This window comes from Malurus melanocephalus, unplaced genomic scaffold, assembly GCF_030028575.1.
Source record: "Malurus melanocephalus ecotype Western Australia unplaced genomic scaffold, MMel_1.1 scaffold_31, whole genome shotgun sequence".
Lineage (NCBI taxonomy): Eukaryota > Metazoa > Chordata > Aves > Passeriformes > Maluridae > Malurus > Malurus melanocephalus.
The window spans coordinates 2,071,991-2,099,807 of record NW_026623263.1 but is presented as its reverse complement, the minus strand read 5'-3'; the positions used below and the strand labels follow the sequence as shown (position 1 = coordinate 2,099,807).

Below are 27,817 nucleotides of genomic sequence, written 5' to 3'. Positions count from 1 at the left end.
AMTAYCTTTGATTGAGTGTACCCTCAGCAAATTTGCAGTTGACACAGCTGAAGGACAGGATGTAATCCAGAGGAACCTGGACACACTTTAGGAGAGGACCTACAGGAATCTCATGAGGTTTAACAAGCCAAGTGCAAGAACAACCCTGGTATCAACAGAGGCTGGGGGTGAACAGATCAGAGCAGCCCTGCTGAGAAGGACCTGGGGTGTGGTTGGGTGAGAGGCTGGACGTGACCCAGCCATGAGCACTCCCAGCCCAGAGAGCCAAACGTGTCCTGGGCTGCATCCAGAGCAGCGTGGGCAGCAGGGCCAGGGAGGGGATTGTGCCCCTCTGCTCTGCTCTGCAGAGACCCCACCTGCAGGGCTGCATCCAGCTCTGGGGACCCTGCACAGGAAGGACATGGAACTGCTGGAGTGAGTCCAGAGGAGGCCAACAAAATGATCAGATGGGCAGAGCATATCTCCTATCAGGAAAAGGAGATGGGAGAATTGGATGTGCTCCACCTGGAAAAAAGAGGGCTTAGGGGCRACCCAGTTGTGGCCTTCAGTACMTGAGGGGGTGGCCTACAAGATAGGATGAGAGGGACTTTTTGCTAGAGCATGCAGTGACAGGACAAGGGGAATGGATTCAAACTGAAAGAGGGTAGATTTAGGTTAGATATTAGGAAGGAATTATTTCCTGAGAGGTGGTGAGGCAGTGGAACAGGCTGCCTAAAGAAGCTGTGGATGCCCCAACCCCAGCAGTGTTCAAGGCCAGGCTGGRTGGCGCTCTGGCCARCATGGTCTAGTGAAAGGTGTCCCTGGCCATGGCAGGCTGGTTGGAACTAGATGAGGTTTAAGGTCTCTTCCAACTCAGGCTGCTCTATGATTTTAGGATTCTAGGATTTGATGTGTCTGGTGCTGGGTGACCACACCAACAGGGCCAGCATTTCCACAGGACTCCAAAAGCTCGCAGTGGGTTGCATGAGGCTCGGGCAGGGATGCAGTGGCCAAAGAYGCCCCACTCAGAGACCTGAGTCAGGCCTGTTTCATGTCATGGAGTAGTCAGCAGCACTTTTGTCTGTTTCCTTTGAAACAAAGGAAAGCATTCCCACAATCTTCAGCTTTTTCATAAAACATCCTTGCAGGGTGGATACACTCACCTGAGTCTGACCAGTCTGCCAAACATATTCATGTGTTCATGAGTCAGTCACAAAAACAGGGCTCCCAAAACCGAAAGAGAGAGTCTGAGGCATCCTCWTGTTTTCACCCACATCAGTCAGGTAGTTTAACTTCAGAGCTGCTGAATCATCAAGACACTTGATTTTAGCTGATTGAATATGAGATTAAGAGCCATAATTTAGAGTGAAAGGTTTCAGGAATGCAGCTGGATTAGTTAGGTTTGACATTAACTGAGCCCTAGAGGAGGAACTGTTTGCTCCCGTTACTGCCAGGTATCACTCACAGAAAACATACCCATCAGTCCTTGTCCTCAGAGCTAGGACACAGCTCGAGTCCTCTGCTGAGCTTCCCAGAGCTCTTCAGGCTGGCACTCTTCTTCTGGGGCACCAAAGGCCTGGAAAAAAATGAATCTGTATTTGTGCATCGCGGCCTCTGCGTGTCAGTGTGACACCTGACCAAAAAATCTGAAAGAGGGAAAGAGCCAGTAAGTGTACTGCTGGAATTTATTCTATGTGGAGRTGTAAGCAACCTAGGGAAACAAAATTTTTGCTTATAACAGTTCATGGTTTTACAGCAACATGTGTTCAAAATTTTAATTTCTGCAAAACTGTGGAAGGCTTAGGAAGTTTAGTCACTATGTTAAAAGACCTCTTCAGAGAAAATACAACATGAGAACTTTTTGCCAACTCTTTAAATGTATTTATTTATGTTTGGATTTGTGTAAGGAAGTCTCATGCTATAAATTTTTATTAAAAACATGTAATTAGAAATAAATAGTACATTTATAGTCATAAATAAAACAGTAGTTTTTACACACACTAACATCAGGCTTTCTCTTACAAAACTGGAAGTAYATTTCACCATCTTTTTCTTTGTTTATATTTGATATAAAAGGATAAAGCTGCTGCATGAAGTTTATATTTATTGTGGGTTTCGTATATCCCCAGACTAGACTTTGTGTCTATTTTCCTAACAACATTTAGACAGGAAACATACCCTTCTATTCTTGCTATTGATTTTGGATATGATWCATGAGCTTAAACATTGCAGAAAGAATATAATGATAATAACAAAGATTAATATATRTGTTGCTTTTTGCTACTTGCTCATGGGAATGACTGATTTGTATGAAAAAAATAATTATGCTTATAGAAAGAATCGACACCACCAGCTAATTAAAGGAAAAAACACATTATTATAGAACCTTATTTTTATCAGCTWTGTGAAGATGTGTGTCCTGRTATCTCAGATACCAGGAAAGCAGAATTCCTCAATGCTGTTCTCCTTTCTTGTTTCTGTTTCCTGCAGATCAAGCTGATGATACTCAAATGTCACACGGTTGATGTGTTTGCCGCTGGAGACCATCCGCAGCACGGTGTTGTCACAGCCAATCTTCATTTGGGCTAATTAGGRAAAAGAAATACAAAAAAGATATAAAGATTTATATCAGAGAGAGTAAGGGGAAAGATATATATAATGTTGGGAACTATAAAGTTCTGATACCTGCAATTTTGGAAATAAAGTCAATGTTTGCATTGTAATGACCTGCCAGTAGTGATAATGCTGATTAAATTTTTTTGTTAGTTAGTTTTGCTTTACAATGTTTGGGTATTTAATCAAGTATCCTTCCCTCATGCAAATGCCACTCCAGATCTATGTGCTACTGTTAGATACCATGAGCAATCACTAAAGGTAATGCCACTCTATCCTGCCAAAATTAGCAATATCAAAATGCTTTCTGTTAGAGGGATGAGCAGGTTTGTGTGTAAGGACTTTCTTCACAGGAACAAAGGCATGTGACAGTCCCATCAAGACCAACTTGAATGGGAATGCCCAGCACATGGACACACTGTGGAGGGAAATCAACTGTATCACTAATTGCTGCTTTAGACAACACGTTTGAGTGGAGGCTTGGCAAAGCCTTTTTTCCTGGGGAACCTGGGAAACCTTCCTCACTTGGGGAGAAATCTGGTGAGTCACTGGGAGAGCAGGAACTGCTGAGATGGATTTTCATTTCCTTCACACCACCAGGAAAACAACACATTAGTCTCATTACAGTCCTCTGTATTGTCACAGAACAGCAGCACTTGCCAGTTAAGTCTTTGAACAGTGCCCGCACTCTTGATTTTTGGTATGAGGAAAAGCAAGGGAGACCACAAGGGCATATTTCTGCTCTCCAACTCTGTGGACATGCCCCTGTGCAAGTGCCTTGTTGATACTCCTGGCATATGGCAGGAGTGTCACAGGGGTTAGTCTGCCATATCACTGCCACAATTTGCAGTCTGCTATTGAATATTAGGGAAAACTGGAAATTCTTATTTTTATGGGGAGAAAGAAGTCATTGGACTGGCATGATAGTGAAAGAGGTTCAGAGCCCCAGCAGTGCTTGAAGCAGAGAATGGGAACTCTGAGACTTTTGGGGTTTATGTATTACACCTGCAGCAGAAAAGTAAGGCCTTGGAAACACTTAGTAAATGAGAGAAAAGGTCCTTAACTGAAAATGTAACAGTCCGCCTTCATTTGTTGTGAATTTCCTGACCTTCTTATACGCTGCCATCCTAGTATTTATTTTTGTCATAGGACAAGAATTTTTAACATATGCATAAATTAACCTTGTCATAAAGATTACTGAAGGGGCAAATGAAGGTGGCCGTGGGTTCGATGTAACACATAGCCAAACCACAGGCTTGAATAGCTTTGCTCTCATGTTCTGCTAAATGTGAAGTTCACCAGTCTAGCACGAAGAGSAGGTGTGTGAGTGGGTCTCTGCATGTCTTATTATGGTTAATTATTTTATTATGTGGAGTTAATTGGAAGAAAGGGTTCTTACCAGACCCATGAAAGGAGTGACAGAGGTCAGCTAGAGGAAACATCTTGGATGGGTCTAAGCCAGCTCCTCCAAGAAGCTCTACAAAATCTCCAACTCCTGCACAGCCTGCTGCTGGTTTCTAAACAGACAGAGGCTAAATGTTATTTATCATTTATCTTCGAGATTTAGCAGTTCTTCAGACATGATTGCAGTCAATAGGTTTTAGAAGCCCCCTGTGCTCCAAGCTGTGTGAAATCAGTTTCTCATCCTGAGCAGTACTACCTCGAATTGACATAAGTAAGGTAATTTTCTTAAGGCATTCCAAAGAAAGACCTAAGTAGACTCTGAAAATTACTGACAAGTAGATAAGTTGATTCAACTGCTTTTAATGCAGATAAGCAATCTGATTTTGGACACTTAGACATATAATCAAATTAATGAAGGCATGGGCTCCATGTATGCCTACATTTAGCTGGCAGGCAGGAACTTCAGTTCCACTACGCCATAATCCTAATTCCTAAAAAAATGCTAAAATGCACCATTGTGGCAAAGTTCAATTAAAGTAGAAATTAACAAGAGCAGTTTTGTCAGAAAAAAAAAGCTTACTTTATATTAGACCTACAAGCACTGTTCCTTGCTTTTGCAAAATACATCTTGCATGGGCACCGTGAGTACCTTTAGGCTGTCACCCCTTTGCTGCTATTTAAGTGCTTGGTTTCTTCACCTTCCTTTGCTTTGTCTCTTTTCTGCCCACCACTGAGTAAGTCAACCAATTTAATTGCCCGTCTCTCARAGCCTGGTTTGCTCAGACACTGGCAATCCTCTTCAAGAACTTMGGCTGCCAGACTCACTGGCAGGAGAAAACAAACTTCCTTGCTTTATTCTTCTAGATGATTTGGACTTGGCACCTTCTTAGGCCCCCCAGGCACAGGTATGACCAACAGCTTCTGTCATTTGCTGTCTGTCACCAAGAACCTAATACCCCAGATCAGAGCAGATGAAGCAGAGGATGCTCAGCATGTGGAGCAGGCAAYGGGTTGTGAGCACATTTGTATTTTCTCTGTGATAATACCTTGCTATCTATTGTCTTCTTTCTCTCTTCCGAGCGTTTGCTGCTTTCATTAATTCAAATACAGACAGACAGCTCTCGGGGAGAAAGCTCCTTTCTTTATAATGAAATCCTTACCCTTTGTTATGGCAAGCAATCATTACATGCATTAGTGGTATTTTGCATAATTTGATTGCCACTGCAACATTACAGAGACAATAGAGACAGAGACAGCCCCAGCTCTGATCTCTGGGGAGAAACCAGAGCCCTCAGTATGTGTATGAGTGGTCTGGAGCACACAGCCAATGTCACAAGCTACCCCTGTCTCATCCCTTCCCTCTTCTGTGCCCAGGAAAATTACACATGCTAACATTTTCTTAGGAAATAAAGAACTCACCTTTAAAAAGAGGCCATTTAAATGTCCCAGGATAAGATCAGATATTTTTATCACCACAGGGTATATTATGGAGAAGCTGCAGTTTCTGTGCTGGTGAGGAATGACCATGGTAAACCTTCCTGAGGGAGTCTGAGAGATGACATTGCAAGCTGGGACATGGGAAAAGGTACAAGAGTTACCTGTGCAGTCATCACTGCTCGCAGCAAAACTATGTACTTAAGAATATCAATAAAAAAGAGAKAATTGAATTGCTGTGAGTTACAACCAAATACACATATGGCACATATTTTCTGAGGTTCTTGCATAGCACTTATTCCTTAAAAATACCCTCCCCATTGTTTACTATGTAGCATGAAGTCTGGCAGAACCTGAGCGTGAGGCAGTCAACAGGAAGGCTCACACCCCAAATCYGTACATCAGGGGCTCATGCTTATTTTTCATTTTAAATGAGAATAAACATAGGTGGAGGGRGAAATTTTGTTTAATTTTGACAGCTTATTGCCTGACATTGCCAGCAACCCCCTAACTACTATTTTTTTCTTCTTAACTGGAGTTTGTTACCCTGTAAAATATCTAATTAAAATGAGAGGATGATTTAAAGTTCATATTTAAGAGTTCAGATAAAGGATAGCTTATCATCTATGTGAGCATCACAAGGGATCCTTGACACAGATCTGGGGTCCTACAGATTATTCAGCAGGACAGTGAAAGGCACCAGCCACATGCAGCARTTGAATACAATAATCACATCCCCACATCACATCTGGGGCTTGAAGTTGCCCCAGAGTGGGAACCCAGCATTCAMACTCAAGTCTGAATAACTTGGAGTAAGAACAGGGCAGACATACTGTCACCTTTGTCTTTTTTTGGCATGGTTAGCAGATAAATCAGACTGGCCTGAACCATAATTGCTGAAAATCCTGTCCTCTCTGGAAAAAATGTTTCAAGTGGGGTACTGGTAGAGGTTGTCCAGTCAAGTTGTGGATACCTCACTGCTGGCAGAGTTCAAGACCAGGTTGGATGGGACCCTGGACAACCTGGTCTGGTGGGTGACATTCCAGACCATGGTGGAGGGKTGAAATTAGATTATTTTTAGGATCTGTTTCAATCCAAGCCATTGTATGATTCTGTGCTAATTTGTGCCTTGCCAGCTCAGAKGCTTAGGGAAAGAATTTGCAAATAGATCCTTGTGATCACGTACCTCTCGTAACTACCACATAACTATTCAATACACTGATTTTGCTGTTGAGCTTTTTCAAATATTTTTTCCTCGTTGTGCACCCAGATCTAGAAAATGCTGAGATTGAAATTGCTAAAGGAATACTATTTGTACTAAATGTGTTAGAAYATGCCAATATTAGATTGGGAGAGATTGTATTTGAAAGGAAGAGCCTTATGGTCTTGCATATCAAAGCCTGTGTGATCTCTTAAGCTCCTTGTTTTTTTTCTTGAGACACACGGTGAGCCTGAGTCTAGGTAGGTGTGGTGGTTTTGCTGTTAAAAATGGTGGAGGATTAACAGTTTTCAATGGTGGGGAAAAATCACAAAAATGGCTCCCGTGAGAAGATTCTGGACATGTTCTTCATYATGTCCAGCAAAAAGAGCCCTGCCCCCCTGTGTTTTAGGGCCAATCTCTGATGGCTCTGAGGGTGATGGACAGGCTGCTGGCCAAACCTGGGCCAATTGGAGATGCTAGTTACACCTCTGTGATGACATATGGTCTCAGGTTTAAAGAATTCAAAACAAGTTAGTTTGCAGCAGCTGCAGCAGCTGCCATTAGCCTGTAACCTTAGCCCCCCTCTGCACAGGGGAGGACAGAGGAGGACGGAGGAGGAGCGTGAGGAGATGTGAGAAAAAATTGAGATGTCAGGGAGATAGATGAGGAGAAGACGGTGCTTTGAAAGCTGTGGTGCCAACCATGGAGGAAAATTAGCTGTWCCTGAGGTGATCATGTTCAGTTGGAGACTTGGAGGATGCAGTGGTGGGGGTAGTGACCCATGCCTGGAGTGAATGAGTGCCCAGAGAGAGCTGTGTTAAGACTCGAGCAAAGTTTTGCTCTCGATTATGGAGCCAGCTGGCCTTGGTGGACTGCTTCCCTCTCCCATGGACAAGGTAAAGGAAAAAATAAACCCCAGGCCATCAGCAGTGATATACTGTCTATTCCTGGGAAGAGCCCTCCGCAGTCTGAGCAAGATGAAGGATCCCTCCTCCTAAACCATGAAGTCATGATGATGGACTGACCAGAAAAATCCCATCCCCTGCTCCTCCTGTGCAGAAAGGTGGGAGGGGCGGGGGGCAAAAAGAGAGAGAAACAGGTGTCTTAAACCGTCTGKTTTTTTTTTCCCTGCTTCGCATAAATTYGCCCTCTGTCTTTGCTCCTCTCCCTTTTTTGTGTGGTAGTTTCTTAGTAGTTTTAGTAATAAATCTATTTTTCAACTTAATTTCCAGCCTTTTTTGACCATCGTGGAGTGTGAAATCTTTCTCTCAATCCCTTCTTTTATCTAAAAGCCATAAATCTTTGTGATAATTAGGGTTTTGCTCTCTCTTCTGCCTCTCCTGGGGATGGGGGGGAAGCATCGTGGGWGCCTTGGTGTTCGGCCAGGGTTCAAACCATGACAGCAGGCATGCAGGTGAGCATGGCTTCACTGGCCTTACTGCACCCATGYCAGTGCAGATAGCCACAGTGAGAGAATTGAGTGCAAAGCAACACATTCTTTTTGCTTCCCRTCCCAAACTCAAGCCCCTGTGGTGGTATGAAATGCAGACTTACGAAAGAGGTTGCTGTTTTTCTTGACTGTGACAGTGAATCCATTGCCAGGCTGGTGAATCCGGAAGAAGATCATTGCCACGTTCTGTGATGATCTGATGCTCCTCTGAATATTCCCACTTTCACAGAAGTCTACATATCTTTGAGAAGTGGTGAGGGGATGGTCCAAGGAACTGGGAAATTTCTCTCCCTTGAGTATCCATCCATCAAATACCTATAAAGGTTTCATAATTTAAAACAAGGCTTTTGCTTATTGCTTTCTCTTAGAGAAGAGAAACATAGTGTAGTGTGACAAACACTCTTTTATTTTGACACCATTTTACCTGTTCAGAGCCACAAAGCAAAAACAAAAATTCTTTGTGTTTATTGATTTCCTAACATTTAACTGATTATTCACACTTCAGTTGATATTTAGGAAAGGGATACAGATAAGTTTAAATGATGATTTTATCTCCTTCAGATGACAATTTTGNTTTTTTTTTTTTTTTTTTTTTTTTTTTTTTTTTTTTTTTGAGGGAATTATCTCTGTTTTTTCTTCAGCATCATCACATTCTCTTTTTCGCAATTTGATTGTTCCTATGAGAAGTTTTGGACCAGCTTGATTTGGGAGCCACAAGAAATGTAACTTTTTCAGACTCTGGCTATTATGCGTATTGATCTGGCCTGTAATTTTCCATCATCCATGTTTTCCAGCTTTTCATTAATGGTCCTGGATACTGGAACACCAAAAACTTTAGAGAGGAATTACTCTTTGGGAGCAGAGGTATTGCTTTCACTTGTGTCAGCTCTTTCTTCTCATCCTAATGACTAGAAAGCAAAACAAATCCTACATATTTGGCTAGACCTTAAGCATCAACCTCTACAAATCTTTCCTTCACAACAACAAAGCAACARTTTTTCTCTCACCATCTTCAGAGCAGTGTGTTAGAAGTAGAAATACGTATTAAGGCTAGCATAGATATACAGTTGTCTGCCTTACTGTTTCAATTCCCTCCTAGCTGCTCTCACACAGTAATTCCTTCCACCCTCCAGTCAAAAATCCCAAAAATCAAGGACCAGATTCAGCCATCACTTCAGTCAATAATTCTAATGTGAGTATGTGGCACTTCTGACGAAAATATATGTAAGYATCAGTCTCTGGATTTGCCAGAACTGTAAATTTCTGAAGTAATGAGATGCAAGCGATCAAATTTCATGAGGAAAAAGCTGCCTGTAATTACACAGTAATATGCCACAGAAGCTTGGGGCACCATTACTAAAGAAAGAAGAGCTCAATAAAACACCAAAGACYTCTTGGCCTTTTTCTAGCCTACATAAGTGACCATAAATCCAGGCACAAAAGCCTTTGACCCCCAAGAGACTATAATCAGCCTCCCTGTAGATATATGGGGGAGATCTCACCCAGGGTATGGGGAAGGACAGGGTTCTTCAGGGTAAAGGGAGCAGGAGACGAGGAAAGGGCTAAAGGGCAGCTTTACTCCTTCTCCACCTTCCAGGACCTCAGCTTGCSACTAGGACTTGATCTGTGCTGTGCCTGGCCAGTGCAGCACGAAGGGCAAAGTGCAAGGCAATTGGAGTAGCCAGGGACCATTCAGCCTCCCCTTCTCTCCTTGGCTGAGTTCAGATCTTGGTGAATACTTTTGTCTGCCAGAGAAATGTGCTGGTGAAGTTTTTTGACACTGGAATATAAACGGCTCTGAGTCATGAACTTCTTTTTGTCCAGAGCCAATGTCGGGAAAAGTTCTAGCAAGGAAATTCTGAATTAAGCCTGCAATGATCCACTCACAATTAATCTAAGCGACCTGTGAGCAGAGGTCCGGGAGCAGTAACAGCCAGTCAGAGAGCTGTGTCACTATCTGTAGGACTCATGTGATTCACAGTGCAGTAAGAAAATCCTAATGACCAAACTTCTCAGCCATTCCCCGAGGYATGGGCACTCCACAGAGGTGCTTTTGGGAAAGATCAGAAGAGCCAGCTCTGCAGTTGGGAAAGGGATCCTCGTCCTGCACCTGACTGTGCTTTAGAGGAGGGGCACACATACTCAGAGCGCCTCAGCGAGGAGGAAGAGCAGTCCCGGAGAGACGGCGGCTTTGCAAAAGCACGGCAGCTTTGCAAAGGCGCGCACACACACACACAAACACACATGTGCCTGCACGCTCGCCTGAGCTTTGCACACACAGCAAACGCCTCACAAGTCAGAGCAGAGCAGAGACTCGCAGCTGCTTACCTTCAGGAAGTCCCCCCCTTGGCAGTCGATGTTAACGAAGTCGTAGTCTATTGTGATGAGCTCCTCGGGCTCCCCGATGAAGAAGGTTGCGCAGTGCAGCTGAGGTTGGTCTGCGGTGAAGGTGAACTGCCCCTCTATACTCAGCATGTCAATGCACCCTGGAGAAGCAGGGACAAAGGGCTGCTGCCTCTGCCTGCTCAGAGGGAGACTCAGCCCCAGCTCCCGCCGCTCAGGGCAGAAGGGGGATAGGAGAGACCCCCCCGCACTGGGATCCGGCTGGCAGCGAGGACAGGGAGAGCCAGCTGAAGCAATTAGGAGCGTGCTGAGCATCAGAGGATAAATAGTAACCCGCAGGTGTGAGCGAAGGCATGCTATGGGGGGATGCGGGGGGATGGTGTGTCACAGCATCTCTGAGCAGAAAACTCTGTGTGTGTACGTGCACAAGTGCACAAACACTCTGTTCTTTCAGTTTTCCCTCTAATCACAGCTGCTACACCTGCCCCACCCCTTGACAGTATGACCCTGCCCAGGGACATGGGACAGTAGAATCCCCATCCTACTCCCATTATTTGGGACCATCATCTATGAACCCTGACCCTCTACCTCAAACCACAAGTTTCTACTGTTTTAATGCTTTGTCCTTCTTCTCCCTAACCTTGCAAAAAGCTCCTGCAGGTCTGTTACTCCCAGTCAGCCCTTTCCTTCCCTTGGGTACCCCCAGGATTCTCCCACTGCCGAAATTCTCTACCGGAGCAYTAAAGAAACTCACGGAGTGACCGCCGGTAGATCTGCCCTGCAGACAGCTCTCGCTTCAGATCTTCACTGAGTAGTAGGAAGGGGTCATCTTCACCAGCATCCCTCACCTGGTGAAAGACGGAGGGCAAAAAGAGTCTGGGGCAAAGTGAAATGCAGCCCTCTCCCTGCACCTCTCAGGAACAGGCACAGCACATTACATCCCTCCTCCAGAAGCACTGCAGCTGTGGAAGGGCTCGGTCAGAAAGCTGGCAACCTGCAGCAGAGGAGAAATAAACCTGGCACCTAAGAAGTGAGCCCAGCAGCTAAGTGCACAGAAAGTCTCTTAAATCCTCAGCAAAATTGCTGAGGACAAATAAATCAAGTGGTAGTAGAGAATACATGGAACTCTTGCATTAATGTCATCCAGGTGTAAGTTTAATACAGAAGAAGTGGGAATAGAAAAGGGAGAGAGAAAAAAGCGCAATGCCTGAAAGCTGAGAGCACGAGATAGAAGATAGCAGCTAAAAGCACAGCAAGGTGTTTAATCATCAGCCCTATTGCTCACCTCAAGATATCTGGTTTCTCCCTTGGAGGCTGCCAGGAAGATGAGAACCAGGTGGCACTGAAACTGGAAAGCAGACGGCATGCTGACACCTCCTCTGGCGGCCCTCCCTCTCTCYGTGGCCAAGTTTCTCCGGGTCTGTGCCGCTAGGCAGGAGCCGCTGGGGTGTCTTGGAGCGACTCTTTTTATAGAGCTGTTGGGAGGGGAGGCACTTGGTCCCCGTACTGATAGGGTAACCCATGGTAACTGAATTCCTCTCGCAGTGACACAGTACGTGGGCATGACGAGGGTCCAAATTGCAGCCACAAATTTTCAAGACGGTTGAATTCCCCTCTCCGGCAGATGTCTTTCCTACTTCTCTATCTGGTGGAAAAGCTGAAAACCTCTGGGGAAGAGAGCCCATCCCCGTGCAGATGGAGCACTCATGCACTGTGTTTATTTCCAGTTACTCCGAAGTGAGCCATGAGGAGCATCCCTCCCTCCTTCCAGGGCAGTCCTGGGGCATTTCGGACCTGCAGTGCTTCCTGCTGCTCTGTGACCTGCAGCTCTCTGCAGTGCCCGTGCCAGGTGCTTCCTGCTGGCCAGGCCTGGGTGGGCACCCCTGCATCCCAGGCAGGTTTSCACCTGTGCCAGCATCCCTGCAGGGCTCTGCAGCAAGTACACGGGCAAAAMCAGACAGCTTTCCCCACCAGAAAGAGCTTTCATGCAGAAATTATGAAAACATGGGGTACCCAAGGGCATATTCACCACAGAACTCCTGATACTGCTTCAGCCCTGATCCTCAAGAGAAACCTGGGAAGACCTTAAGAAGTTGAATCTGTGAGTGTAAATTCTTAATTCTGCAGAGTACTAAAAATCAGGAACTCAGCAGAGGTATTAGGTGCCACTGGGTATATTCTTGTTAAGAATATACTGTTGGGTATATTCTTGTTTTCCCCTGACCAGGATGAACTATCAGTAGTCCACAGAGGATGACTACCCTTTCCCCACATTAGGCTACTAATGTCTCCTTTTGTTCTGTGCTTTCACATCAAATGTCACTTTGAAATAATATGAACAAAACTTTGAAATAATATGAACCAGACTTGCAAAGTTTAACGTTTGTTGCTCCTGATTTCATTGGGAGGTTTTATAGACATTAGAAACATTTGCTTGCTGTTTCAAGCAATTTTTTTGGTAGAAAAACAAATATTATTCTGTCTATACACCTGTGGTTCTGAGTTTGTTACACAAATTCTTGTCTTACTGTTTGCTTTATTGTAAACTGTAGTACTGCTTCATATTTGCATAGAACTTCTGTGACTTTTTTTTTGCAAAATAATTACAGAGGAAATAGAATACATTGGTTTTGAACTTTGGCAACAGGTTGGATTCAAAGGTTGATAGAAGTGCTTTGGAGAAATAAGTAATTAATCACTGCGTGAACCAAGACTGAATCAATTCTCTTAATGTGCTTACCTTGAATTGTTTAAATGCTGTCATTTTAGGCAAGGATTATCAGATTATACAAGGCAGTTTGGAATCTGAAATCCATTGAAGTTCCTTGGGAATTATAAGTTTTGTTGGAAAACTGCAGGATTTAGCCCCAGTTTGCATTAGAGGATGGCTGGAAGATTAATCAAGAAGGTGAGAGGTKTCTTGGAGACCGTCAGGGTCAGAAGGGGCTGCAAGGGAGCCCATCCTTACTTGCTATCCTTTTGCTCATTCTCTAAAGAGATTGATAGGATTAAAGTTATGGCTTTACCCCTCCACTGAGGCCCTCCACCCCTCTGCTCTCAGAGGTATTTTGCAGAATCCAGCCCCAGACTGTGGCTGCAGTGTCCCAGTTTGCCCTACCAGCCCCCAGCCCTCAGACACTGATTGCTGAGGAGTATTCAGTGCAGGCAGCTCGGTGTGCAGCTGCAGTGAGAGCTGCAGATTGGGCTCCATGGGGCAGGAGCCCGAGCCTAAGGCAAGAGGCTGTCAACTGCTGACCTTTTGGCTTCCAAAAGGCCCAGGGACCYGTACCACCAGCTGGGTGACCAGACCCTCGGAGACACAGCAAGAGTTGAGGACTCTGTAACATCACAGAATTTCATGTAGAGAGACTATGAGGGTATAAAAGCCGAGGCATTCCTTTGTTCAGGGTCCCTCTCTGAAGGCATCAGCTTGAAGTTTTTATTYTGTTTCTTCACCATTATAAAATTACTGAAAGGAGACAGAGGTCTGAGGCTGTGCTGTGGGGTACTTGGGGTTGAGCTGATGAGGCAAGCTGGTGTGCCTGTGTGAGTGTGGGGTGTGTAGGGAGTTGAGTGGGGCCCATCAGCTCCCTGCAGCTGCCCGCTGTGAAAGCCCTTTGGTCCCAACAGTTAAAGTCTCTGGTGGTGGGAGTGTGACTGCCCCTGTGCCTCCTGAATGGTCAGACTGGGACAGAATGTGTGAGTCCTTGGAGATCTTCAGTGAAGGAAAGAGAGTGTTTGATTGTGTGTGAATTAGACCAGTTGCTGAAGATTTGGTTAAATTCAACTCCCAAAACTGGTGAAGGACACAGGGCACTGCAGCTAAATCAGTATGACTCTATTAAAGCAGATGTGATCTATTCAGAATGAAATATACCAACAGTAATGTCAGCATAGTTTAAACTCTTGCATATGAACTGAGCTGAGGTCTGGGCTTAGCACAACGCTCACCAGTGGAGATGCCCAGAAAAGCAGGAAGCCCCATTGTAGGGAGAGAACATCCTGGCAGAAGAAGTGATTCTCCATTGTCCTTTTCCAATGAACAAGGTGGTAGGACAGGAATCAATTCCACATCTGTTGTAATTTATTACTCACACAGGACCTATGGTGACTTTGAAATTCCTACACAATGCCTGTAGGAGTTTGAGGGTACAAATGTTCTGGGTAACATTGTCACAAAAGCTGAACTCACACATCCTTTGCTGTTGATGTGGGACTGAGTTTAAACAGAGGCGCTAAGTTKCTCTTTTCCCCCCACTTTTCAGCTCTATGCTCAGCAGAAGCCGATGAAGCACAATGACATCCTGACCTCATCACAAAGCTTCCAGGTGCCTGGAGTAACTCTGTGTCTTCAAACACAGGGCTGTCYATGCTTTGCTTCGAGCAGCTCTAACACTTGGGGAAGGCAAGTATTTGAKATGGGACAGGGAATCACATGCAAAGAGATGCAACTGCTGCTGCTGGCTGGGGCTCTGCTGCCTCAGGTGGAACTCAAGCAGGTAGCTCCCCAAAAGGGACCAGTCCAAGAGGAAAGAGGGGGCTCATCTCCCAGCCCTGCACCCCAGCTGTCAGAGGGTGAGAGAGGATGGGAGACCATGTTCTCACTCAAATCTGCTGCCKCCTCAGAGGGTATCACACATTCTCTTGCCCTCTACCCTCCCTTCACCTGCTGCAGCACTGTTATTGTTAAAATTCACTTGCAGGAACGGAAATCTTTGGGAGATGAGAAGGTGACTAAAAAAGTGAAGAAAAATCACTTTGAACTGGGTTCAAAACACCCCTGCAGCATTTCAGAAGGAAAAAGCACCTTCAATGTGATACAAGCCCTTGGCGAATGAGGAGCGTCATTTTTCTTTCCTAGGCTGAGTCATGTTAACACCCTGAAGGACAAATTTTTTTGTTAATATCACATTATTTAACACAGTAAAATGCATTCCCCAGTGACACCCTGCCACAGGCTAAATAATCCAGTTGATTGGCACTTTGATCTGGTACCAACTAACTCACCCTGGGAGCAGCCCCTTTCRCTGGCAGAAGAGATGGGAAGCTGTGGTGCTGGTGGGATGCTGGGCTGAGTGCAGGGCATCGCTCCCTCTGCTCTGCTGCAGCTCAGGATGGTTTTTCCTGGGCATCCCAGCCTTTGCAGAGCCTCAGGCTGATAAAGCAATGCTCGTGGGTGGGCTTCTCAGCTCTGTGCTTTGGAGGACCTGCCTGCCCCACCTGTGCTCAAAACTTGTAGGTGTCTCGTCAGCTATTATAGCAAACATGAGATCCCAACTATGGTAAGAGGTGGAAACAATAAAGCTAAATAAAAACAATAATGAAACAAAGTCCATTTACCCCTCCCCAAGGTGATCAAATCATGCTGTCCCATAATATGGGTGGTAAATGCAGTTTCTTCTCCTAAAAGGTAAAAGTAGTTGTTACAGAAAGAATACTCACAAAGTGGTCAGTAGTGAGATTTCTTAGCAAGAAATACCTGAGCTGCTGACACTCCTTAGGGATCCCTCCCTGTAGCAAAGAGGAGCCAGGTGTTATGAACCCTTTCTGCTCTCCAAAAGCAGAAGGGTCCCAGCTCATTAGCACAGCTCTTCTCATTCCTCAGCTGTTGCCTGACTGCTGGCACAAGCAGCTGGAGCAGACCAAATCTCTTTCTAGCACCGGGACCTTAAACATGAATTAATATTTCCTGCACAGACACAATCCCAAGCAAGCTCCAACTCCACACCACAGGGATCAGCCTGGCTGCTGTATATCCCAAGGGGGCTCCTCTGCTCATCTGTGACTGGTGGTTTCTTGRACTGAGAGGGGATGCAGTGACACTGCAGTGCAACCACTCCATTAAAGAGGAGCAGTCCTGCCTTGGGCACTCTGTCCTCAGCTGTTCATGATGATTTCTCACTACTGCTCAGTGCTGGCTGAAGAGATGCCATGTGGGGTCATGCACAGTGTGAGGCATCTGACTGCATTTTAAACTTCATATCGTGTCAGCTGCTAAACATTGTGCTGAGCTACATTTATTTCCCTTATGCTCTTAGCCACTGTAACTGAGAATTCATTCAGGGATTAGTTTTTCATTTTCATCATGGTGTCTGGGACATGTATGAGCCATTCCCATCTCTTTATCATGTGGCTGTAGGTCTCACACAAATGTCAGTGTCTTTGAAGGGTAGGAGACTGCTACACATCTCTTGTAGTTTATTCTACACATTCAACTGTTCGTGAATCCTTCAGCATATTGTTKCTGAACAATGGATCAGTTAGCCCAGATTAGTGTGAGAAAGAAATCTAGCGAYTCTGAAGTGTCACAAATGCTACAGTGAAAACTAATTTTTTTTGTCCCATCTTTGCTAAATCCCAATCAGTCCCTGCTCTGAAATAACATCACAGAAAAGAAAGCGGAGGGAAGTCTATACAGCCACTCACAGTCCTGACGGCATTCGGAAACAATGTCCTTGATACAGACATGCACAAGACTTTGCTTCAATCTCTGTTTGGGCCAAAGACAAACACCTAAGGAGCTCCTGGTCCTGGCCCAGTTCCCTCGTACCTTAAGTCACCACAGAAAACATTGGGATAATCCATCCATGCTTACTACTCACAAACCATCACTGAATACTTCACTAAAGTCCTGAGGAACTTAGCAGCCGCATCCCATAGTATCCATCAGTCTTCTCTACACTAAGAAGTTACATCATGCTTCGTGTTATCATCCTTGATAAGGTCAAATTATCAAGATACCCAGCAGATCCACTTACAGCCACATCCCATTGCAATAGTCACTTGCCCTGCCTAAGGCCCAGCTGGAAAGCAACCCAGAGCACAGACCTGGAAAAATAAATGTGGAGTTTATTAAGAGCTCCAAAGCCCTCTTGAGGGCCCAGATCACTCAGGATAGTAACGGGACCCGTGGTCATAAACACCTTTAGGGRCTGTTGGGACACCTCAGAGACTGTGAGACTGAATGTGATGCCTGATGATTTTTGCCTTTCCTTTTTACGTTTTCTGTACCTTCTCTGCATTCCCCTGTACCCCTTGGCCCTACATGCTTGTAATTCCTGGGCCCAGATATTCCAGATTAGTTTAGGAGTTCTGCTGGGCAGAGAGACYGAACATCCTCAGGAAGGGGTCAGCCCTGCACTATCTTAAACCTGAGGCTCAAGCCTTGGGTGAAGCCTTCTGTCCAGAACATCTTGTGTAAACTGGGCTCTGGCCTCATCCAGGGGAGATTCATTAGAATAGAGGGACATTACTGCATTTGTKAAGTTTCTTATTGGGGAATCCTAGATAGATATGCTAATTCCTGAAATCTAGAAAACTTGTATCCATGCTGTACACAGGGGTGCATTCTGCCATCAAGTTGTGTACCTGGGATCCCAAATACCGAGGTAAACCCTGTGTCATTATCAAAAACTGGCCATTCAAGGCAACAAATGAGAATTGAGTTTGATGTTATGGCAATTAGGAATGGGTAGTCACCTATTCTATATGCATCAGCAAACTACTGGAAACATCATTTAAGCACCTTAACTATGGACATATGACAGGAAAGAAGGAATTCAGTGTGATAAAGTAAGTATATTGGCTCTGTGAATTGTTTAGCACATATTTTTTGCAAGAATTCAATCAGAGTTGCAATGACAGCTGAAGGAGTGCATTTCCAGCATCAGAAAAACATAGTCTGGGATCATATTTTATGCCTCAGTCCTTTGCTCTTGTGTTTGTGTCAGTGTCAGGCATGTATCCAAACAGTCCATAATCCAACYTGAACCCAGGACTCCTCCCTCTGTGATCAGTGGGCACCTCCATCAGTGATTTCTATTGCTACCTGTCTGCCTCAGCTTTGTGCTGGGTATGAAAAGCCCCTTCCAACCTCACCATACATCTCTCCGTCACATCACTTCTATTACTTCTCTGTGTATATCTAAATTGGATTTAAATAGAGTTGAACTTTCCATAAGGTGAAGTAAGAGTAGCTTGTTAACTCTGGGCAGTTTGACACAAGAGATGTGTGATTTGTCATGTTAAGTGGCTTGGAGGGATGACAAACGCATGTGATTTATGAACTGGAAGCCTATCAGCATCATGCAGGCTTGATGATAAGTGTTGCATTAACTCTATTTATGGCATTGTCTAAAAGCAAAGATTGTGAAACTCGCAGTTTAGCAGGTTACAAATAATCAAGCAAACATTATATTCAGACACCGAGATTACCCTGAGGGCGGTTATCACTACCAGCTCTGCCTGTGACTCAACCAGCATCTAACAAAGCAGTCAGGGCCAAGAAGTGAGAGAAAAGTTTTTTCCCAGGAGTGGGAGTGGGCATCTGGCAAAGGTACATGCCATCACTGTGGTGTTAGGAGCGGTGCCCGATGTTTGTTGAGCTTTTTAATTTTAGCATGGAACTTCCTGGCCTGTGGATCTGCTACACAGAATCTCTGCCCTCAAGGGTTTGTGCAGGAAGACCTCAACAATCAGGGCACACTCAGGAGCCAGCATGGCTCCCTGGCAGCATCTCCAGTCCAATCATGTTTGCCTTTCCCAGCTGCAGTGGCTATTCTGATCAGTACCAGCRCCCTAGCAGAAGGACAGTCTCTTTTCCAAAACATTGCACAGTTACTGCATGTAGACCTTTCTTGGAGATGTAACACTTGTGGCCCAGGTCCTGTTCCAGATCTCCTTTCCTACAGCTGCAACTTTCTCCCAGTAAGCTTCCCCCAGGAACAGCCCCTGGTCCTCCTCTCCCAGATTTCCTGTCCAGCTTGGGGCTACTAGAACATATGACACTTTGTTTTCAATGCTGAGCCAGTTTATTATACAGAATATAATTTCAGATGTGTTAAGATATCTCTATTTACACATATCCTGTTCCAAAATTTGTTAATCTGTGAAGTACAAACTTTATCTTTGACAAAGCACCRCTTTCATAAATGATATTTTAAGATTTATTTTTTTTARTCCAAGAAAGGCAAGTATTTTGCAGCTGAAGTGAATCTCCTTGACTGAATCTTTCTCATCCGGGAAAAAAACACAATTCAACACTATTCTGGTTAGACACCATATTAATGGACCCAACTTCAGAAACACTGTGGAGTGTTACACAATTCAAGTATTCAGAATGAGTCAGATAAGAGATGTCAGCATACCCAATACAGTGGTATATTTATCCTTTCAGCTGCTCCCTCCACGTAGTCCTTTATTTTCCATGTATGTGATTCCTTACCAGTTATCCTCAGTACAGTACAGCACACAGTTGATTTGATCAGTTAGCTCCAGAGGCTTTTAGGTGAAAGTACGGGAATATCATGTGTCAGTGTAAAAATCGTGTACCTTGAAGGATCTTGAGATCAGCTGGTCAGCATTTTGGCACTCCTGARGTCTAAAGGCAGCTTTGCCTTTCATAGCAGTGTCACCGACCGCCTTTACCTCACRCGCACTGATGGGCTTTTCAGTTTCTAACATAAACTGTTCTTCTTGCAGTACTACTCTTAGGGCACCAAAAATAACAAAAAATACCCCTCTCCTGAGTGATAATTGAAAAATYAGGTTATCAGTGCAATGGCAAAAATAGTTGTGTTTTCACTTAACTCAAGGCATCAATAGCTCAATGGGATGGAACTCTCCAGCCCCATCACTCTTCCAGCCACTTTGTTCAACCACAGGGATCTGTTTGCCATTGCCACTTGCTGATGTCACCTGCCAGGGCTGAGGAATTTACATCTTTCTGCAGCACTCTCAGCTTCTTGCCATTTTTCGACTCCCAAAACCAGCCTTAAACTGTGCTCCAGGTGGTTCAGTTGCTTTTCTGCCCTTTACAACTTGTTCTACACACAAGTCTTCTTCCTGCCATAGCTTTTTTCTGTAGTGCTTTTCTGCATTCATGCAACTGCTGGGAAGATAAAGTCAAAGCGAYACAGAGTTTTAAGGCAGAGCCCACTGATATTTGAAAGCTATACTAAGATAATTTTCTCTGCAACCCATGAAGTCAACCAGGACCTGAGCAAACAGCTTAGATTTTAAAGTAAAATTATAACAGGAACATTTTCCACTAATTTTCCCCCAAAGACCTGTGCTCTGAGCAACTACTCCTTCTGTCTTCCTCTTAGCTGTATTGTTGCAATACTTGCAGTTTTACAGACATGTCCTTATTTAGCCAACCAGCTTACAGAAACACAGCTTTCCATTGAAGGCTAATTTAAAGTCTCAAGCACATGTTCTCAGCTGCTGCAAAATTATGCCACTAAAAGTGCAATAGGCTCTGTCATTTTACATCAGCTGAGAATCTACTTGCAAGGGCAAAATAAGTGGATGCAGCTGCAGTTCTCTTCCTTGGGAGTTGCCCCTTATACACAACTGATTGCAGGTGGCTGAGAGTTGGTATTCAAAAAAGGGAAAGTTTTTTGCCTTTTTTTAAAAATATTTCTGCTGAAGTTCAGTCATGTGCTCTCTTTGATGGCTGCCCAGGACCTGTAGCCCACCACACCTCAACTCAGAAGTGGAGGGAGCTCATTTAGAAAACAGATCTCCAGATCATAAATTAAACATTTTCTCTCATGCCATATCATGTGGCAGAAGAAAGATAAAATTGACAATGTGACCCCTTTTTTCTTCAAATAACACAATGCTATTCAATAGACTTAATTATCCCTAAAGACACATGTAATAATTGTTGGCCTGTCAATCAGAACCCTTATTAGACATGCACATGATGTCACATCACAGTCTGAACCTTAATCTGAATCTAAATCTTCCTGCCAGTCAAAAATCTTTATATAGATTGATCTGATTTCAGATACAAGTTTTGTATATGACCTTTTACCCARCCTTTTCAAGGCTGTGATGTGAGAGGATCTGGATCTTTTATGTGTGCTGCTGAGCTGGCATGATGGACACTGGGCTGTCCCTGCGAGTTTTTCTCCTGGCCACGTTCTGCTTTACCCTGCAGCATGGAGCCTGGAAAAGATGTCTGCCTTGGGTGTCTGAGGGACGTGGGGTGGACCTGCAGTGCTACAAGTAGTAGACAGCAACTAATGACATTTCTGGCTACTGGAAATATCATCTGTTCTGCTGAGGTCTCCTGGGGTCTCTTCTCTCTCTCTTTCCAAGACCCCAAGCAACTTTGTCTCACACCTTTACAGGGAGGAAACATTGTTGGGGAAGATTATATTCTCATTGCACTTGTCACCTTCCTCACTGCCTGGGATTATTATCCCATTGCACTTCCACACCTTCCATTGAAAAGTAGGAAAGCTGGTGCTTTCCTACTGGACCTAGCCAGCAAGCCACAGCTTGGAAGCACAGCTCCTTTACAAACCACCTCTCTTCATGGTGGTGTCATACACACATCTTTGGGATTGGGAGTCGGATAGTGAACCTGAAGAGGTTATCAATTTACTAACAGGTAATGCATCAAGCTTTGTGTACCCCGTTGCACTGCCACTTCAAGTCTCTTTTGAACTGAAATAAAAGCAAATGGCAGAGGATGAGGCTCTCAAGATAATGTAATTTATCTTCTGAAAATCGACTCTTTAGATGTCAAGCCAAGCAATTTCACAATATATAGAAAAGATCTTTTCTGGTATTGTTGTATTTTTATTGGGCTTCAATGTAACTTGAAAATATTAGGCCCTATAGTGGTGTTCAATTTTCTATAGGTTTTTCAGACATCCTGATAAAATAAATAGAAAAAATATCCATAATTAGGCATAATTCCTAAAGCTAAGGGACTCTGGAGAAAGCCACACAGCAAGCTTCGTTTGCATGTAAAACTTGAAAGTGCTTCCTAGATTCATGAACTACAGCTGGAAAATGTCAGTAAACAATGAGAGAAAAAAATCCCACCTTCAGGTATGAAAGAGACATTTTTCCCTTCTGAGAGAAGGTAAATTCAAAATGTTCACATCTGCAGGACAAAATGTTCATGGTGAGGTTAGCCTTGCAAACCCCATCTTGCACAGCCCATGTAAGTGATTTCAATGCMGTTTTCCTTCCTGAGCAGTGCTTACAGAACAGAGGATTGCTTCTAGCTTTTTCTGGTTCAGAGGCAATTCAAAACTTTCAGGTGATCTTCATGTATCTTTCTTCGAAATGATGCCTGCTAACAGGACATTAGTTGGCTCCTGTGGGAAAGAAGTGAGAGAGGGCCACGGTGCAGTGGGTCAGGCCAAGAACAGGATAGCGAATCTTACCCCAGGGCCCCACATTGTGTGAAGTCTTTGTGGGCTTGAGCTTTCAAGTCTGTTTTGCGCACTTTCCTTATTTTCTGCTTGGTATTTGTACGAAAAGGCTACTTCTTTAAAGTGGATAGMGGTTAACATTTGTCCTTGCAGTTAAAACAGGAACAAGAAACACCTAACAAGACAAGCCAAAAACAGTGATTTATGAGGTTTTATAAAACTTTGTTGGACAGAAGATAATTTGAGTCATTCTTCTCTGATTCACCCACACCTCATGTGCAAGCGAGCCGCTTCCACAGAGGAATCAGGATGTACACAACCCCTAGTAAATGCAGCTGATGATATGGCTCCACTGCCYGTCTTTATCACGGCAGCAACTCCTGCTGCTCACTCCAGGGCACATTGTTGCTGCCAGCTGTGACCTACCATAATTCTGCTTTGCACATGGGCTGCTACAYGTCCAAGGGCTCATTAGGAATGGGCAGAGGGTTTATGAACTTTCTGTAGCTTCTTTCTAAAAAGCCTCTTGCTCAAAAGTTGTAAAGAAGAAACTGGTTTTTAGTGGGATAATCTAATTTCTTTTATCTTATAGTTGAAACTTTAGACTGCTCTTCTTTCRCTTTCCCTTGGTGGAAGGGGAAAGGCTTAGAGGCTAGCAACCTATAAGAAACCATAAAAACAGTCTCACGTTTTCTGGCTGATGCTTTTGCTATCTGGTCCAACACTTGCAATGACATTGAGGTACATGACATTAAAGGGGATAAAAAGTTGTCCTGTTGTTGCCAGTTTTTTTCACATTTTCTGCTGTGTTTGTCTAGAAGATATTCTGTGAATCCCATATAACTTTGTCACTGAAGGGTTAAGGCATGCTGGGGCTCTGTCACCAATGCAAAGTTTGCTTTTTTTTTCTGGGATAATATAATTTGGTGATGGTTCCTCTCTTAGGATGTCGTCTATTCCTTTGTTTTATTTATTACACCCTGTAGAATTTCCTGCTTATAATAGATTACATATTCTTAATCACGTGTAATTTCATACTAATTTACTCTTTATTGAATGATGTTTGGAGCTCTGGGAAGGAGAGACAAATGAATTGCATTCTTCAAATTTTGCCTAGCTGGGTACATCTTTGTTGGGGAGTGTTTTTTTAATAACCTCTTACACAAACAGAWAATCTTCATTTAATTCAGATGCCTTTATTATAGCTTGAAGTTACCAACAAAATAACAAGAAAATAAGAGAGCTCTCCATGCAAGAAAATAACCATAACATCCTGGCAGTGAGGATTTGCAGGGTTTTGGAATTATGCATAATTCAAAGAGGAGCGTGTAAATACTCTTCATTCATCCCAAGAGCAAGTTAACACTGGAAGGGGTTGTCCTATCTCTCTTTGCCTGGCTATAGGGCCCAGGCAAACTTTGCTTCCCTGCAGGGGTTGGATCAGCATGAGATGAAATCATCATTTTTCTATAAGATGACTCATATGACAAAGTTGTGCCCTGGAATTCCATCATTAAATCCCCCACAAGTCCTTTAAAAGACCTCCTTTTAACAATGCCAGATAGTGAAAGCAGAAGGCATTTACACATTTCCCCCAAAGACCCAGTCCTTCCATCAGCCCTCTGAGCAATTAGCTGACTAAATCTATGCATTTGAATAATGTATCATATGAATAAATTCATTTATGCCGAGTGAAGGGGTTGACTRCTGGGATGTAGTAATGCCAACACAACAAATTTGAAGCTGGGGACATGGAGGAAATGAACCTGCAACAATGGCAGTGGTATTGTCTGCTCAGGCAGCAAGARACAGCTGTGACCACATCTGAAATATGAGTGTGGGGAGCAGCATCTAAAAATGGTTTTTGAATAAGCAGAGCTGAGCTAAAAAGAAGCTGCTTGCTTTGAGCTGCAAAATATGGTTGTTATAAAAAGACTGAAAACTAAATTGCAAGTTTTATGTCTCATTCCAAATTTTCCATTCAGAAAGTATATAAGTAACATTCCTGTGCTTTTTACTTTCCACAGACATTGAAGAAATAGAAGTCAAGTCTCAACTCCTGCCAAAAGATCTGTCACCCCAAGCCCTTGACCCGGGCAACTGATGAAGGCATGTTACAGATGCATGGAGTGCAAAGACTGGAAATATGAAAAGCCAGATCTCAAGTAGTGAAAGCTGGCTATGGTCCAGCTTACACCAGCTGCTGATCAGCTCCATAAATGTCTTACAGCAGTAGCAGTTGGAGGAATGATGGTTTGCATTCACTAAACACCAGTGAGGGCTACCTAACTAGGCATGCTTTGCTTGCATTTGTAACCAGGGATTGATTACATTGAGGATTTTTAAAAGCCCTCTTTCTTTAGCTCTTCAAAGAAATCCTTACATGCCACAGTCAAAGCAGCAACTAGAATGACAAATTCATTAAAATCCACTTCACTGTCTTTATTAGAGTCCAGGTCATTCATAATTTTATTGACAAGGAGGGGGTCCTTTTGGTCCTAGAGAGAAAGGAAGGTGATATAGCTGTGCAGATCTTGAATGCGCAATTCTGACACACTTGGCACCACTAGTGTGCTATGAGACTGGTGCAGTTAAAGAGAAGGCTGCATCACATATGCACCTGAGCAGTAAAACATCTCTAGTCACTACAACATCAAAAACTAAAAACGGTGTAGCTCTTAGAAGGAACACAGGTGCTAAATAGGCACTGAAACAAATTAAACAGCTTTTAGGAAATGCTGAGCACAGATCCCTTTTGACAAGATGGATCTGTCRTGTGCATTTCTCTGTATCATGCCTTAAAAAATAGCACTTAGATTTCTAACAGGCTACTCAAAAATTGTAATATTATACATTCATCCATCACCTTCAGAAGACCTCTTATTGCCAAACAGCACATCCTATTCAGTGGGAGCAAGAATATTGAATCTCACAGTAACAAATCAATAGCCAAGATAAAGAAAATCCAAGGAAATGCATACAGTGTAAAGAAAACCCTGTTGTTGGTCAGAGGGTCCGCATTAATTTTTATAATTAAGAAGATACATAAAAATATTAATGCTTATGATTCCATAAAAGCATCCATGCTGCCTAATATAGAACATAACAAACATGCAAAGAGATATTGAGATCACTAGCTTATTATYAAAAGCATTTTCTTAGCACCTCTCTGCAGGGCACACGAGCAGCGGTACTGTGTGGCCAGCATGCACAAACTACTTTCCTGTCCCATGAGAATTGGTTGCTGAATTTAATTCTTCAATGGACTTACCTACGCCCTATTATTAAAARCAAACAAGCAAATAAACAAACAAAAAAATGAATTGAACTCTATTTGGTATTGATATTACTACTGCTTCTAGGCTAGCCTAGCCTTCCTGCTCAGAAGCACCGAGGAGYGTGCAGAGCACCAGTATCTATCTCTGCTGCCAGTGGTACATGGGGGAGCACTGGAGCTCAACCATCCTCTGAAAACACACTTCTCAAATGGGACATTCAACATCATATTCTTCTGTACGGCTCCACAAAGAACTGTCCAAGAGACTGTGACAGGATGGGCCTTGCACAAGCAGATGCTATTCCTATCCAAGCACTCAAATTGCTGCTTAACCCACCCGTGAAAAGTCACTCAGGAGGTTCAGAAGCTGCGTCTTACTGAAAGGAAGTCAGTGAGCTCACTGGTGAAAAGCTCCTTGAATTCTCCYTTACTGAGCTTGTATCTGTCTCCTTTTTTGCCAGAGTAGTGATGGAAAATCCTGATCAAGATATCCATTGCATCCTCCAGTGATGTGGACATAGCAGCAAGGGCAAGAGCTGGGGCAAAGATATGGTCACTGGCATTGCACAGGAGCCAACCAAAAGGAAAGGAGGGACAGATGGAGACAGAAATTGTTACCAGTACTGAAAAGCTGGGATTTCAGTTGATCCATTCAGTTAGCTGTGTGTGAGCAAGGATGGACTGGAATAAAACAAAATGTTTTCCTGTACTCACAGACAATTACTTCAAAGAGGTAAATKGAAAGGAAGGGTTTGTATTTAAGAAAATGTTCTAGTGTGTATCCATTTTACAAAGCTACTGTAAAAGGATATCTTTCGCACCCATAGTTGAAAGCTCAGGGAAAATGAAGGGATATGTTCCTACCTGCTAATTAAAAAAATTTCTCAAGAAAATGAGTTCAACGAATTTCATCAGAAAAGGTGAACATGCATTTATACAGAAAGCTCCACACCAGTTTAGAGGCGGTCAGCGGAAGATCACCAGTAATAAGRGTAAGTATCATCTTTCAGTTTCTTTGGTCATGTTTGCTTGGACTGAACCTTTCTCCTACAAACTTTCTGTAGTAAACAGATGTGAGCTGGGTGCTCCCAAGGTTTGCTTCATCCAGCATGCAGCAAGAAGGTACACAGGGGAGCAAGAACAAGAAAAAAAGATGGAAATGCAATTACTTGCAAAGCAGCAGACTCAAAAATGTCTGAAAGTAGAGATGATACTGAAAGTASAGATCAGATATAAGTGAAGCATTATGTTGAATAAGCCCCTGGAGAAAGATTAAAAAGCCAGAATGCACTTCAGGGTAGGACTGGAGTCCTAAACAATATCATCATGCAAAGGTTAWGGCTTACCTGTTTTACAAGCTAGCAGAGGTGTACGTAAGAAAATTCCCAGATCACAGAAGATTATGGTCGCCTGCTTTTCAAAACCCATGTACAGGCTCTTGTTTATCAGGCTGAGAGGGTGGATTACACAAATATGTAATATAATACAGTATAATTGTCACAGGAATAATGGGTTTTCTGTTTCCCTCTGCATTTGCCTACTCTGTTCAATAAAAGCCTCTTGCTGTAACTGGGTTACAGAAATATTCACCAGGCGCAGGGCAGTGTTCAGAACACATGGGATACTTTCTATCACTTGACTTTCACAAATATGCCCACTCAGGACCCTGAATGTCCAAATTAGAAGATGGCAACAATCACTATCAATCACCAGTTAATATAGAACCACTTTCCACCGTTTCCAATAGAACTGCTTCTAATCTATCTTTCAGCATCTCTACAGTCTGCTACATTTCTACTGCCTCAGTGATGGCAGCCAGAGTTCACAGGTACTTGGATRTCTGGAGGTAGCTTGCAGATGAGTTTGCCACATATCCATTGAGACATCTACCTTAATTGTCAGATATCACCATACACCTAAAACATTGTCTCTTGCCAAAT

The 27,817-nt window shown here is 43.6% G+C and overlaps 2 protein-coding genes and 1 long non-coding RNA gene across 6 annotated transcripts in view; 1 reads left to right on the top strand and 2 right to left on the bottom strand.

Moving 5' to 3' along the window:
- Positions 1 to 24,775, top strand: part of LOC130572264 (uncharacterized) — a 54,960-nt gene extending 30,185 nt beyond the window's left edge. The window contains exon 4 of one of the 4 annotated variants that reach the window (XR_008965200.1): positions 24,628 to 24,775. This is a non-coding gene — a long non-coding RNA (uncharacterized LOC130572264). Of the gene's footprint in view, positions 1 to 2,469; positions 2,533 to 14,689; positions 14,842 to 24,627 lie in introns of those variants that run through there. The other 3 variants (XR_008965202.1, XR_008965195.1, XR_008965197.1) reach the window with 3 other exon arrangements.
- CRHBP (corticotropin releasing hormone binding protein) lies at positions 1,849 to 12,611 on the bottom strand. The gene is made up of 7 exons (XM_057363836.1): positions 11,710 to 12,611; positions 11,179 to 11,272; positions 10,410 to 10,567; positions 8,186 to 8,396; positions 5,416 to 5,564; positions 3,992 to 4,109; positions 1,849 to 2,564 (listed from the first exon to the last, which is right to left on the bottom strand). Exons 1-7 carry the CDS (start codon positions 11,986 to 11,988, stop codon positions 2,407 to 2,409), a joined length of 1,167 nt encoding a protein of 388 aa, XP_057219819.1. The 5' UTR covers positions 11,989 to 12,611; the 3' UTR covers positions 1,849 to 2,406.
- A 167-nt stretch (positions 24,776 to 24,942) lies between the features above and the next one.
- Positions 24,943 to 27,095, bottom strand: S100Z (S100 calcium binding protein Z). Its single transcript, XM_057363837.1, has 2 exons — positions 26,256 to 27,095; positions 24,943 to 25,098 (listed from the first exon to the last, which is right to left on the bottom strand). Exons 1-2 carry the CDS (start codon positions 26,394 to 26,396, stop codon positions 24,943 to 24,945), a joined length of 297 nt encoding a protein of 98 aa, XP_057219820.1. The 5' UTR covers positions 26,397 to 27,095.
- Between the last annotated feature and the right edge of the window lie 722 nt (positions 27,096 to 27,817).